The 15,779-nt window shown below is 34.8% G+C and overlaps 1 protein-coding gene across 1 annotated transcript; it reads left to right on the forward strand.

Moving 5' to 3' along the window:
• The first annotated feature begins 4 nt into the window (after positions 1–4).
• Positions 5–14,707, forward strand: LOC129911059 (uncharacterized). Its single transcript, XM_055988713.1, has 7 exons — positions 5–266; positions 330–431; positions 490–890; positions 10,482–12,223; positions 12,288–12,362; positions 14,060–14,277; positions 14,346–14,707. The coding sequence occupies exons 1-7, from the start codon at positions 165–167 to the stop codon at positions 14,406–14,408; spliced, it is 2,703 nt and encodes a 900-aa protein (XP_055844688.1). The 5' UTR covers positions 5–164; the 3' UTR covers positions 14,409–14,707.
• Positions 14,708–15,779: the final 1,072 nt, after the last annotated feature.

Here is a 15,779-nt window from a genome sequence, read left to right on the forward strand (position 1 = left end):
CTGTGCCCCCCAACAAGAACAACGCAAGGAAATGTCAATGGTACCGCCAAAATATATAGAATGCTGAAATATTCAACAAAAAAAAATAACTCAACGCGATATTAAATTACAAATAACATTTTATATTTTTATTTTATATTTAATTTAATGAAATAAATGCTGAAATGGATAAGCAATGTTTTTTGTGCAAATCCAAAGCAAAAGATGAAGTCAAATTTGGTGAATTCATGACCCGTGGCAAAATCTCTGTGCACTATTTTTGTTTGGTATGTCTTCACAAATTTTCTCTACATTTTTTTTCGATTTCTCACATTTAACTTTGCATTTAGCTCCTGAGTTCAAATTTAATGCAAAATGGTCGAGACGACGAAGGTTTATTGGGATTTATGCCGAAAGACATCCAAGAGGAAGCAAATAGAGTCAAGCCGTTGGTATGAATTTAAAAGATATCAAACATTACAGTTTTTATACAACCAATTTGTTTTATAGATGTGTTACTATTGCAAGAAACCCAGTGCTAACATATCGTGCTGTGCTTCCAAATGCTACAAGTCATTCCATTTAACGTGCGGCGAGAAAAATAGTACGGAACATAATTTTGTTGGGACGTTCAAGTCTTTTTGTCATCATCATGTTAAGGGAAAGAAAGTCACTCCACCATTGCCAGACGAAAAATGTTGCATTTGCTATGACTATATACTAGGTCAGGGTAAGAAATTCGATACTGTGAACATGATTCGAGCTCCTTGTTGTAAAAATGGCTGGTTCCATAAATATTGTTTGGCTGCGTTTGCCAAGACTGCTGGTTACTTTTTTAAATGTCCTCTGTGCAATGATAGCAAACTGTTTCGACAACGTCTGGCTTACAAAAGTATTTTCATTCCAGATAGGTAAGTTTTGTTTTTATTAAAATATATCAATGAGTAAAGAATTTACATGAAACTAATACATTCATTTTGACTAGATTAGATGACTCAATACGTCATAATTTAGTCAAAATTATGCCTCACTTGAAAAAAAATTATGCCTTTTCAAATAAATTATGCCTCAATTTAGATTTCTTAGTTTATGTTTAAAAAATTATATACAAAAAGTGCAAGTACACAAAACAAAATGTTTAACTAAATAATTTATACATTAAGGCAACTTATTTGTCACGAAACGGCAACTTATTTTCTTCGAAAGGAATTTTTCAAGGGAACTAAGACATTGCTTTACATAATTGGAAGAAATTAGCGACCAATTTGTTTCACAAATAAGAAATAATTGCCTATTTGCAAGCGTTTTAGACCTTTTTATAGCAACAAAATTGCTTTTTGCAGATTGTTTTGTAGTAAAATTGATTAGTGTGGACAAAATTCTTCGAAAAATTAAACACTACCATGTGTTAAATGGTAAAAACAAATTCTGTAAATAAAATTTCAAAAAACCTTTATTTAAAATTTATAGAATATATTGATTTTGTCTTTTTTTTTATCAAAATATTAAAATATAAATCAAGAGTAGAATGAAAAAAATTATGCCTTTTTGGCAAAAAATAAGCCTCAATGCCAGTTGCAGTTGGCATCGCTGCTCATAATATATGTTTACTTTTTTTGTTTATTTATTATTTATTAACAAGCACTTAAAAGTAACTAGCTAATACATAGTGTAAAGAACTTAGCTGCGAGGACTATTAGCTCTGATTGTTTTTCAATAAAATTCAAATTTTAATATTTAGGTTTGATATGAGATTGTTTATAATTTCAATATTTAGTACAGGAAAGATAGACTTTTTCGTGGAACGAAATATAGGACGGCTGAATTTTTCAAATCTGAAAGAGGAGTGTTAAAAAAGCTTAATTCCTGGTTTTCGGGACGCCACCCCCCTGGCGAAATCCGCCATTTTGGAAAACTCGAATCGCTCTATATATCCAAAACTATTAATCCTAGAGAAATGATTATCAGACCAAAGTTCTTGGAAATTTAATTATCTTTTTCTTTGTAATACATTTTTTTTCTGAGCGGGCAATAGTTTTGAGGTTATGTTGTTTTAATTTATTTTTTTCGGTTTTTTTTAAGATTTTATCATTCCCGGTAATAGTAACATAATTGTATATACGGTACAAGTTATAGACCATCAAATTTTCAATAATTTGGTATATTTTTGAAAGTCATGCGATGTATGAGTCGAAAGTTATTGATCTGAAAACTATAGTCTAAGTACAGGAAAGTTAGTAAATAAAACAGGCAATTTGTGAAACGAAATATAGGGGGGCTGATTTTTTCAAATCTGAAAGAAGGGTATTAGAAAAGCTTAAGTCCTGGTTCTCGGGACACCAAACCCATGGCGAAAACCGCCATTTTGAAAAACGTGAATTGGTCTATATCTACTAAACTATTGGCTTGACCGAATAAGTTACTTAACCAAAGTTGTAGGTAATATAAATATCTTTTCTTGTGCATTCACTGTTTTTCTGCGAGGACAACATTTTTAAGGTTATTTTTCTCATTGTCTATGATAGAAAAAAAAAATTTTAAGCATGATTAGAGTTGTAGAACATCAATATTCCATTAATTTGGTATACTTTTGAAGATTATATGATTTTTCAAACCAAAGATACGGAATTTTAATAGCAGGGATTTTCTAAAAATATACTAATATGTTTTTGCATAAGGTTCATACCTAAAATACTAAATCGTGTACGTAATGTAAGAACAAGAAACATATGATATGAGAGGAAGTTAGTTATTAAGGTGGGTTATGGTAAACCGCAGAATATTGTGGTACACATATTTTATTTTAAGTCAAACATCCAACTTTTATGATGCTAAAAAATTATGTTTCTATCATAGAGACTGAGAAAAATAAAACAAAAAAAAATAAAACAAAAAAAAACAAAATAACCTCAAAAGTGTTGTCCTCGCTGAAAAACAGTGCATGTACAAGAAAAGATATTTATATTACCTACAACTTTGGCTAAGTAACTTATTCGGTCAAGCCAATAGTTTAGTAGATATAGACCAATTCACGTTTTTCAAAATGGCGGATTTCGCCAGGTGCTTGGCGTCCCGAGAACCAAGACTTAAGCTTTACTAATACTCCTCTTTCAGATTTGAAAAAATCAGCCTCCCTTTATTTCGTTCTACAAATTGTCTGTTTTTTTACTAACTTTCCTATACTTAGACTACAGTTTTCAGATCAATAACTTTCGACTCATACATCGCATGACTTTCAAAAATATACCAAATTATTGGAAATTTGATGGTCTATAACTTTAACTGTTTAAAAATTTATGTAACTAATACCGGGAATGATAAAATCTTAAAAAAACCGAAAAAAAATAAATTAAAACAACATAACCTCATAACTATTGCCCGCTCAGAAAAATAATGTATTACAAAGAAAAAGATAATTAAATTTCCAAGAACTTTGGTCTGATAATCATTTCTCTAGGATTAATAGTTTTGGAGATATAGAGCGATTCGCGTTTTCCAAAATGGCGGAATTCGCCAGGGGGGTGGCGTCCCGAAAACCAGGACTTAAGCTTTTCTAATGTCTCTCTTTCAGATTTGAAAAATTCAGCAGTCCTATATTTCGTTCCACAATATGCTTGTTTTTTTACTAACTTTCCTGTACTAATTTGTATGATTTGGAGTTGAAAGTAGATCATTACATTATTGTTTTTTAAAAACTTTTTAGATGTTATGCAATTTTTTAATAAATGTTCTAAATTTAAAGTTACGTTGCAGGTGGTGCATATGGGCGGGTTTTGTTTGGTGAGGAGGCGTTCGTTTATGACGGCTGTATGTACAAGCCTAAGTCGAATATAATTTCTGATTATATATTTTGGTAGATCCGGGTATTGAGGATATTTTTTGTCGGGGTTAATTTCCTTGTAGTGGTGATTGTATTGGCTCCAATCATTCAGCTGCTTCTTTCTGAGAGATTTTTGTATGAAGTTGTTCAGGTCTTTTTTTATAAAAATGTTGAAGAAGTACACGGATGCCTCTTTCGTCGAACTGGCAGCTCGATCTGCTTCTTCGTTACCGTATATTATGCGAGTATGGCCGGGAACCCACATTAGTTTGATTTTATTTTGCAGTTTGAAAAGCTGATTTCTTATTTCGGTTTTCTACATTGTTGTTTGGGTTTATTAGAAGCTTTTAACACAGATATACTGTCAGGGCAGATTATAGTTCTACTACTTAACCTAACCTAACTTTTTATGACATCTGATCAATCAGAGCCTCTGAAAGTTCAGATCTTAAGTTCAGGTGGCCTGCGATGAACGCGGGGAATTTTACTTTAAATTAACATTTTTGTTATATGTGACATTGTACTTACATGGATATTACATTTGCTACTACCTAAATATTTTATTATGTTACATCTTGCAGCTAGGGATTTTCTGAATTCTAAACAGTGTTCTTTCCAATAATACGTTAGAAATTTATCTTACAAATTTGAAGTAGAAACCGTAGAAAAAAAATCTGATAAACTTTGGGTGAGTTCAATCACCTATCAGATAGGCTATCTGGGATACCCGTATCTGGAATATCTTTTTGAACGCGATTTATGTCTTATTATTCAGCTAACCACAAATAAAATATGTTAATATTGAGAAGAGAGAATATTATTTTATGTGAGCAAATTACCTTTTTCTCGGCGCTGTTATGATCTCGATGTTGAGGGGATCATAACCTTCCCACGTTACTGCTTCACACTAGTGATCCGCCTGTGGGGTTCGCCGGGTTGACCTCAGAAATCGGCGGCAAGCCTCCCGGTTTTGTATTGTTCCGTTTCTGAGGCCAACTGAATGCTGGTGTTTTTGCATTTGCTTGTACCAGGAGTTTTTAGGCCTACCTTTCTTTTTATTTCGTGTTGGAACGTTATATGATATTGCTTTTTTTGACGGGGTTCTCAGGATCTCTCCTTTGAACATGGCAATACCAACTGAGTCGGTCGTGTTCAATTTTTTGGGAGATGGTATTTTTAACATGAAGGCTTCCTCGGATCTTTGTACTTCTAATTCTATCAAGCTTTGTTACTGCTGCTGTCATGCGAAGCATCTTCATCTCAGCTGCCGTTAACTTACTCTCATACTTTTTGTACATTGTCCAACATTGTGAACCGTATGTGAGTGCTGGACGGACAACTGCGGTGTAGAGCCTTCCTTTCAGCTTAGGGGGCATTTTTCGATCACAGAAGATAGCAGAATTTTCCCGCCACTTCATCCACCCTACGCTTACGCGATGATTGATATCGTCATCACAAGTACCTTCGTTATTTATCATAGACCCCAGATATTTAAACTTTTCACACTTGGGAAGCACTACACCATTCAAATAAATGTCAGGAATAGGCCTGTGTGGATCAGAAAATGGGCAGCATAGGTATTCTGTCTTTTTCGCGCTTATGCGGTACCCACTACCTTCTAGAACATCCACCCATACGTCAAGTGCTCGTTGCAGGGATATCGGGTCTTCACTTATGATGGCTCCATCGTCAGCAAAGAATAACTGATGCACTTTTGGGTCCGTCACTTTGCCTTCGAGCAGGTAATCAAGAACGGTAATAAAGAGCAGAGGACTCAAGACGCTTCCCTGGTGTACACCTACTGTGATTTCGAATTCTTCGGTGACTCCAGCTGTACAACTTACTTTAGTAACTGCTCCATCATACATGTCCATAATTATCCGCACATAGGTTTCCGGAACTCCTCGTTGTCTGAGGGCCACCCATATCAGATCTCGTGGTTGTCGATCGAATGCTTTTTCAAAATCAACCAATACCACATGCAAATCCTCCAAGGAATCTCGATGTTTTTCCATAATGATTCTGATACTCTGGATTGCATCTGTGGTTGATTTACCCGCAACAAACCCGCACTGGTCATCAGATAGCCTTATTATTTTTCGCAGTCGGCTACCCAAGACTCGCTCAACGATCTTCATGGTGTGTGACATCAGCTTAATCGAACGGTAATTATCACAGCTTCGAGTATCACCCTTCCCTTTGTATATTGGAAGAAGATAACTTTCCCTCCATTGATTAGGCATTCGATCACCTCGTATAAGCTTGGAAACAAGAACCATGAGCCATCTAGACCCGATGTCTCCCATCTTTTTCCAAAACTCTGAGGGTATTTCGTCTGGCCCAACAGCTTTTCCCTTTTTGGAATATTTTACAGCCCCACTAACTTCTTCGACTGTGACATCGAATACTTCGCTTATGTTAGGTGAAGCTATTGGAAAGTGTAGCCTTGGAAATTGTTCATTTAGAAGTTCGTCACAATACTGTCGCCACCTGTGGAGGATTTCTTCGTTTTCCACAAGTAGTTGGCCTTGAGCATTGTTAATAAACTTTGGCGAACAGATCTCCTGAGCATTTCTTCTTCTTTGAGCGGCTATTTTGAAGATGGTTGCGCCCTTATTCACGTTTTGTCGTAGCTCTTGAATAGCACCAGCAGTCGGGGAAGAAATTTCATCTAGCTCCCGATACAGGTCTTCCGTATTCTTGGCTTCATCATTCCACCACCATGTTTCTTTGCCTTGTTGGTTGTGTCCTTTTGAAACCCCTAACAGTGTTTTGGCTTTTTCTATGCAAGTTCGCTGTAGGAGGTCCCACATACTTTGTGCTGTACTCTCTTCATTTCGAAATATATTGGTGTTGTTATACAGATAGTTTTGCATATTCGAAATAAAAGCTTCGCCTTTTTCCTTATCCAGATTATACCATTTGATCTTCCCAAAAGTCTTTGTCTTTTTGTTGTCGTTCACTGTCTCCATAAAAAATTCTGTCAGTAGGAGACGGTGTTGGTGGGCGATCGCTTCTCCCAGTATCACTTTACAATCCTTGACCCGAGGTTTCGTGAAACTAGGTACCAAATGGTAATCAATCTGAGTCTCATTTCCACCACTGCTGTAAGTGACCAGGTGTCGGCTTTGTTTGATGAACATGGTATTAAGTACGATAAGACCATATGTTTTGCACGAGCTCAGGATGTCTTCACCAGGAGAGTTCCTGATGCCGTATCCGAGGCCTCCATGGCAATCTTCATAGTCTTCGTTTGTTTTCCCGACATGTCCATTTAAATCTCCGCCCACGAACAAAAACCGTTCCTTTGGGATGTCCTTAAGTAGGTTGTGAAAATCTAGCCAAAATGCATCTTTTCCAACCTGCTCACATCCAATTTGGGGAGCATATGCAGTGACAATATTCCACAACTTTCCTTTAATCACCAATTTAAGGGACATCAAACGGTCACTGGATTTCGAAATGGACAATATGCTGCCTAAGAGGTCTTTTGCAAGGATGATTCCGTTCTTACCCTTTTCCGTTCCATAGTAGAACATCTTGTAATTTTTTGTCCTTGTATCCAAGAAACGGGCCCTATTTCCCGTGTTACGCCATTTCGTTTCTTGGACACACAAGATGTCTACTCGCCTTCTTATCATCATCTCTTCCAGCTCGAAGCTTCGAGCTGTCATACTCCCAACGTTCCAACTCGCAACTCTCAGATTTTGTATAATCTGTGGCATTACTTTGCTAGCCCCCGGAATCCGTCTAGCTCTGACCCGAGCATTGCTACTCGGTCCAGGATCAGTACCATTAGTAATGGTAGTGCCTGGCGGGGTAGTGTCATTTCTTTGGACGAGTACTTCCATAATGCTTCAGTTCACAAAATCTTGCGAAACGTTGTTGTTGTTGTTGTTTTGTTTCGACGCGTGCATACTCCAGTTTTGTATTTGATCTCTCTTTAACAGCACCGGTGATCTCCAGTCGTGCCAACCCAGGGACTGGCATGCACACTTTTGGGAAAGTTTACAGGTGTTAAGTGTCGCTAGGTTCACGTTGGTGTTTGTGACCTAGATAAATTTGCTCCTTTAGTCGTCTTTACGACAAGCGGGGAGGCGCTGCAGGAATATTCTAACCCGTCCCTGCACAGGGATTTTTTTAGTGTTTCATAGTATTTGCAAAATTAGCTTAACTTTATTTTTTTAATTGAACAAATTTTATAAGTTCAATTTGACGTTTAACAAACAGCTGTTTGTTTTTCACGTTCACGCCTAGTACGCAGCTGAAGAGAAACGAAAAATTTTGAAGTCTCCAAGGTCAACAGCGAACATGTTAACGAAAAAATACCATCGGGTATTATAGCAAAGTAAAAATAATAACAATACAAATACAAAAATTCCAGAAAAAACATCAGAAAATAAGTATTAAAGCAAAAACAAAACAAATTTAACTTCGTTCAAGATTTCGTTAACGAAATTTTGTATGGAAAATTGCATTTCGCTTCAGCTGCGTACTGGACCTTACGCAAATATTTCTTTGTGGGGTGTTCACGTAAACCATTTCCGGAAATTTATATTTTTCTATAAAGTGGAAAATTCTATGGTTACATGAATACCCTTATCGTAACATTTGCAGTTTACTTATCATCAATTCAGACCCCAATAAAAGTATTGTAGGACGAGTTATTCCTCTACATCACCGTTCCTTTTCCGTTTTCGTCGAAAACTTTCCGGGCCTTTGCATTGTTTTCAATGCGCTCCACTTAACCTAGCCATCTCAGGTGCTTCAAATTTACTCTCTTGGTTAATGTAATGTAAGATAGTACCATGATGTCTACTTATACCATGTCCTTATACAACCTGTACAGTTCGATGTCGTATCTTCTTCTCCAATCACAATCTATGTAAAATTTCCCGAACAACTTTTCTCTCAAAATAATTTAAAGTCTATACCTCTGCACCATATATCAAGAAAGCTTGATTTCAGTGACAAAAGTGTCACTGACATCACGCTGTATTTTTCGGATTATTGCCTGATTAGCAATATTGCGACACGACGACGAGACGAGAGCGAGACGACGAGAGATTTTTCTTGGTCATTTAAATTGTAAGCCATTCGGTAATATAACGATTTGTTTTGGGTAGTTGTTTATCTTTGAATGGATTAAAAAGAATGTGTAAAAAGAAGGAAATTATTTGGCCAAACATCGAAAACTGGATATCAATTTTACAGCTCGTTTCTATAAATACTATCATACGCGACCTTGAAATCGATGAACAAATCTGTCGTAATTTGAATATTTTTCGGTTCTAAAGCCACACTAATAAGGACTTACATATTAGATTGTTGATAATGGACTTCAGAGTTCAGACGTTCACATATTACGGCAGAGAAGATCTGATAGACGATGTTAAAGAGAGTAATAAGTTCCTGTGTAGTTGGCGAGGTTCAGAGTGTCTCCTTTCTTAAGGATCGGGCATACAATGCTAAGATTCCATTCTGCGGTCACGCTTTCCTCCGACCATGTTCGACAGATGAGTTGATGCATACTCCCAGGTCGTCTCTTGCTGCTTTAAATAGCTCAGTGGCAAGGTCATTAGTCCCAGAAACTTTTTAGAAACTTAAGTTTGGACATGACTTCTTTCACTTCGCCCAGGGACCAAATCCCGCAAGAGTGAGATTAACTGTGTGAGTTTTTCTCTGCGTTGTTCGCAACGCAATTCACAGTTTTTTTTTCGTGTACACGTAAAAACTCACTCTTGCGTAGTTGGGCACCAGGTCCGGGGACGGGAATGTTGGCCTTCATTGTCGACATTGATCATGCGGCACCAAAGCCATGTACTTGTACGTGGCTTAATAAAAAAAATGATATGCCAGTTTTCTTGTGTGTCTCAATGGCATATATATTTCGTGAATTGCTTTTGGGAAATCGTTAAGTCCCACTGATTTTAAAAAAGCTCTCCCATAAAGCCTGTACTGCCAATTTTTATCAGATTAAGTTTAGGTGGGTTTTGTTTGTTGTGTAAACTACTTTTTTTTGGGCTTCCGACCAATGTAATTTTTTAACATAGGTACTTATTTTTAGGGGTCGCTGCCTTCGTTTTTCAGTGCGAGTCCGGCTCCGCAGCTGTAAATAAACAAGCTTGTTGATGACAGCCATCAAATGAAAATAAAATGGAGGCATGCACTCATCGAAAAACTTAAAGAAACTAGAGCCCTCTATAAAAGCTTCACGGAACTAACAGCACAAGCACTCCATATATTATATATCCTCTAAGACGGAAGCCCTTTAAAATATTTATCAGGCTTTTACATCCTAAAATGACATTTGTTTCATAAAAAAACGTCATTTAAAAGATTAAAAGCCAGTTAAATTTTTATGAAATCGGTCATCAAACTTATAAGCGATTACTATGTCGCAAATAAATTCCTATTAGTCTTTCAGTTTCCAATCATCGCGGTATTTGGTTAAATCAAAACTCAATTCGAATTCTAGAGACCAAGTTGACTTGACCCATTGAGTGTTGTGTCACATTAAATGACATAAGATTCTAATACAAATAAAATTAATGTTGAAATAGTCTAGAAGTTTTCTCTGTCATTTGAAATATCACTGCAAACACAAACAAAAATAATTATGCAGGTTTTAATAATATATCGACCGACTTAATAATAAAATGTTTTTACTTTAAAATTGTAGGGATGCAGCATGGGAGTTAGAACCGAATGCTTATGCTGAACTCCTGGAGAGGCCAAGTTCATGTTCAGCTGAAAACTGCCGCTCTGAAGGGGGACGAGAGTCAAAAACCAAACGCAATGAGTTTGTCTTTTGCTCAACTTGTGGTTCTGTTGCTATTCACCGCCGGTGTATGAAAACTCAAACCAAGAACTTTTTATGTAACGAATGCACATCATTCACTGCTGCAATAAATAATTCATCTGTTGTTAATATTAGTGCCACTCAACAAAGTAATCATAACGACGAAGAAGATGAAAACGAAGAAATTGATGTTTGCGACGATTTGGAAGATGGCCCTTTGAATAACTCTGAAACTACAAATGAACTGGAGGAAGACAAAGAGGAAGAAACAATTAAACCTCTTGGATTAGGAGTTAAGAACAACAAATTAGTAGACAATGGTGATTCATCTGATGGTGAATCAGATAACTCTTCGAATGAAGGCACTGATATTGATGTCGATGATATAATTCAACCTTTAGGCATAATAAAACCCGAGAAATATAAAATCGTTGACTATAACGTATTGGAAAGTGAATTAGAAGAAGAAGTTATTTCGAACAGAAAGACTCTCAAGCGAACCAATCGAATTATATCAAGTGACAGTTCAGACATCCAAACGACATCTTGCAAACGACAGAAACGTTTACCTTCCAGTGAAACAGAAAGTCTTTTCGATAGCGGAGCAGAGAGTGATCGTTCCGGTAGTAGTGGCTATAAATGTAACAGCAAGAGCTCTTTAGAAAATTCAACCAGCGATTTTTCTCAAAAATCTGATCAAAAAGAGGTGGTTTATGTGAAAAGATTAAAAAATTTAGAAATAGAACAAAGATGTAACCGCAGATTCACATCATTAAATGACGGAATTAATAAAACTAAAACTAAGATTAAACCCAAAAGGTGCGTTTCGGACTATAAGGACACATTTTCCAATTTATCAGAATATGAAACAGATGGCTTTCTTAACACAGTTGCTTATGAAAGAACTATAGAGTTAAAAATAGAAAGACTTTTTAATGAAGAGCAAACTTCTCAACCAGTTCTTCAAAAGCATGTCTCTTTTTCAAATCAAGAAAATAAAAACTCATCATTCAACAATCCTGCTTCAAGTGAAATGGTTGAAGACCTTAAATCTAAGTCCGCAATAACGAAAATATCACCTATGCGTCTAAGAAGTCGATCAGAAGATTATGAAAAAGAGCAAAGTTCTCCATTAGTTCATCAAAAACATGATTCTTTTTCGTATAAGGAATCAAAAACCATGCCATCTAATAATTCTGTTTCAAGTGAAATGGCTGATAGTGTAAAACCTATTTCCCCAATAACGGAAATTTCACCTATGCGTTTGAGAAGTCAATCGGAAGATTTTTCAAAAAGAGCCCCACGTATCTCTCGAAGGAGAAGCTGCAACCCAAGTTCATTGCAAACAATCACCGAACCGTATGGATTGAAACGACTGAACGAGTCGCTAGACTCTGGATCCTCCAAACGCAGTTGTCTGGATTCCATAACTGATAATGAGCGTTGTACGCTTACACAAAATAATAATACTACGTCTGTTTATAAGGACGAAAACAACTATAAGAAATCAATTGGATTGAAAAATCATCGATCGAGAGGAAGATCTCCTCTTATGGCAAACATCACTGATGTATACGCTTACATGACTCCACCTTATATTAAACAGCTGAAGGATAAGTTTGGTGCGTATTTTAATCCAACATTGTGCCGTTTTTCTTTTATTTTGATGATTTTTGTTTATTACAGATAAAACTAAAACCGCCGATGATATCATTGAATTACAATCTAGTGTGACTGAAGATGGTAAAGCTTTTGTTAAAAGTAAGTGCTTTATTTTTTGTATTGGAATGAGTATACAGGGTGTCCCAAAAGTAATGGATCAAACGAAATATGCTGATAGGCCAGCTTAAGGGCTCTCAGAATTTGGTAAATTGTTCATACCAAATCCTGACGGTTTTCGATTTAATGCATTTTTTCTGAAATTTCGAAAAATCCCGACTTTTCAACAGTATTTTGCTTCCTCCGCTCATTATTGATTTTTGTTTTTTACAATTCTTTCACTAAAACATTGCCTAATAATAAGAAATAATTAATTAATCAAAATATTTTTTATTTCATACACCATTTTGTTACAAATTAATTAACAGTTCCATGTTTTATGAAAACTCAATTTCTCACTTTTAATTCAGAGCAATACCCTGAAAAAAATTTGTATGGTGTGACCCTGGTTTATTATTTTGAAAACTTGCCGTGTTATTGCAGTTTTCAAAAATGTATACAAATTTCCAAAGTTAAAATTAGAACTAAAGATATTACAATTTAAAAGCAACAAAACAGGGCTTTTCAGAGAAAAATAACAAAGAAAAATAAACACTTTTCTCGACTGTTGTTTGTTTATTTCTTTTTGAATAAAAGCCTCGATTTTTGTTTGTTATTTTGCTCTGAAAACCTCTGTTTTTTTGCATTCAAATTGTAATATCTTTCGTTCTAATTTCATCTTTGGAAACTTTTATACATTTTTGAAAACTACAATAACAGGGCAACTTTTTAAAATAATAAACCATTCTCACACCATACAAAATTTTTTTGCGGTGTTGCTCTCAAATAAAAGTTAGAAATTGATTTTTTATAAAACTTGACACTGTTAGTTAATTTGCAGCGAAATGGCGTATGGAATAAAAAATAGTTTGATTAATTAATTGTTCCTAATTATTTGGCAATGTTTTTGTAAAAGAATTTTAAAAAACAAAAATCAATAATGAGCGGAGGAAGCAAAATACTGTTGCAAAGTAGGGATTTTTCGAAATTTCACATGAATTGCATTAAATCAAAAACCCTAAGGATTTGGGATGAACAAGTTACCAAATTCTGAGAGCCCATAAGTAGGCCAATCAGCATATTTCGTTTGATCCATTACTTTTGGGACACCCTGTATATAATATTTTTTATATCATGCCTTATGTACCTTTTCTTTATTCGGCGGTTTATGATCTCGATGTCTTTGGGATCATAATTCTCCATGTATCTGCTTCACACTAGTGATCCGTCTCCGGTTTTCTGCGAAGAGGTTTTTTTCCAAATGACTTCCAAAGAAAAATAAAATATTTAAAAAAAAAAATCGCACCAGTAGTTATACCTTATTCGTAACCCGTCCGCTTTTTTTAAATTTTTAAATCAATTGGTTTTTTTAATACATAATTTCCAACTTCCAAGCAAAACAAAAAAAAATAAAAATGGTATTGGAAGATCACATTTGTTGCACCGGGCGTAGTGAAAAATATACTTTTGGATTTTGCAAGTTTTGTGATGGATTTCGACAAGACTCCTAACTCTTATTTTTACTCTTATTCTATTTTTCACAAAGGCGAAGTCGTACGCACACTTATTCATCATTGATTCACAATATAGCGTCGCAACGAGACAAGAGTTCAATTTCGACATTTTATTGACTTCGTTCTTTTCTTTAAATTTAATTTATTTGTATACAAAATAATAGATTTTTTGTTTTATATTTACAGACAAACCAAACCATTCAAAACGCTCAAACTTTTCACAGTCTAGCAATTCGGAACAAAGCAATCAAGAAGACAATGCCAATTTATCAGTAGAAGAGAAAGCAAATCAAAACGGAACTGCCACAGATAGAAATTTGAATGGCTTTGATAATTTGTTTGGAGCAGACAAATCAAAAATTAAAAAAAATAAAACTAAACGCATTCCTTCCCAAAAGTCTCCGGTAAAATTTTAAACACGAAATAATATAGCATGTTAAATATTTTTACCTTTATTTGTATATATTTTCAGAAAGGAATAACAAGTCTACCCAGTAATCAGACAAAGATTGAATCATTTTTCAAGAGAGTTTAAAAATTGTTGATAGACTTAGTAAAAATAAAACACATAAATATAAGTTTTGAAAATATAAAATTATAGTTTAAATAAGCTTAGTTTATAGTTACATATTAAACTCAAATTGCAGTGGCAATGTCTTTTTTGTTTTGCGATTAAATTTAAAATATTATTTATAGAATAAAACACTATTTAACTATTGTAAATAAAATTTTATTATAACTTGTTTTGGTTAATAATTATACATACATATATGAATTTTTGTTAGAAATTCAAATAAATTAAAGTTTTCAAAATATTGGCCTATAAAAAAGTAATTTTTTTTTTTTTTTATTTATAGACCGAGAGACCGCACCAGATTTTGGGTTTAAGCGATAGCAAAAAATAATAAACGGCATAAGGCCCTTATTGTGAGTGTCGTTAAAGTTTCGATGCAATAAAAGTCGATCGAATCGATAAATATATGTTTCGGTATTGTGTATCGCTTTCGACAAAGATATTTGCTATTGTGAATTATTATGAACTTGATTTTAGTCGATAGTAAAATTGTAAACGAAAAAGATCGAACTATAAAACAAAAATTATATTTCTTAATACCACGAGAGTTAAAAAAGAAAAAACAGATAACTTATTAATTTGTCAAATAATTAATTACATATTAAATAACGGTGTTTGTTGTTTGTGTCACAATGGTCAAGTTAGAATAGGTACAGGGATGGGATATGAAAGATACAGACATTTGTTTTGCACTAACATTTTTTTTTTTTAAATATCGATGAACACTGGCTGCATTCACAAAAAAGCATGACTCATCCTTCTGTTCCACTTCCCGTTAACCGTGGTATAGATTGCAATTTCTTCTTAAAGGACAAGTCATATGAGGCCAGGTCAAACAGCCACACGTATATAGTCAGCATTGACATAGTTAATTTTTAAGCGATTTTAAATATTTTATTAAATTACCGAAGGAGTGCGTCCATCTGTACAACAAGCTAAAGACTAAACGGGTGGACAGATTTGCTTGAAATTAGGGAGGTACAGACAATTATTTTGTAATTTTCGAGGTTTGTTTTTTAATAACTTACTAAGAAAGTGTATACCTCCCAAGAAAAAACATAAGTTCTTTGGTGTTTGCACCAATAAATTTGGTTTGTGGATACTGACTTGAAATTTTTTTTACTGAGAAGGGTTGTGGCTGTAATTTAAGTGAAATATAACACTCAACAGGCTTCTGGATGCTTACGGAAGCTTAATTGAAAGCATGGTTTTTCCTCATAGAATAAACAGAACTGTACCTTTTGAATCTTTTCTGTCGGAATAGATTCATTTAACACACCTAACGACCTTACTGAGTGTGTTTTCACATTAAGCTGCAATTTCCGCTCGTTC

The sequence above is a fragment of the Episyrphus balteatus genome, chromosome 2 (assembly GCF_945859705.1).
Source record: "Episyrphus balteatus chromosome 2, idEpiBalt1.1, whole genome shotgun sequence".
NCBI lineage: Eukaryota > Metazoa > Arthropoda > Insecta > Diptera > Syrphidae > Episyrphus > Episyrphus balteatus.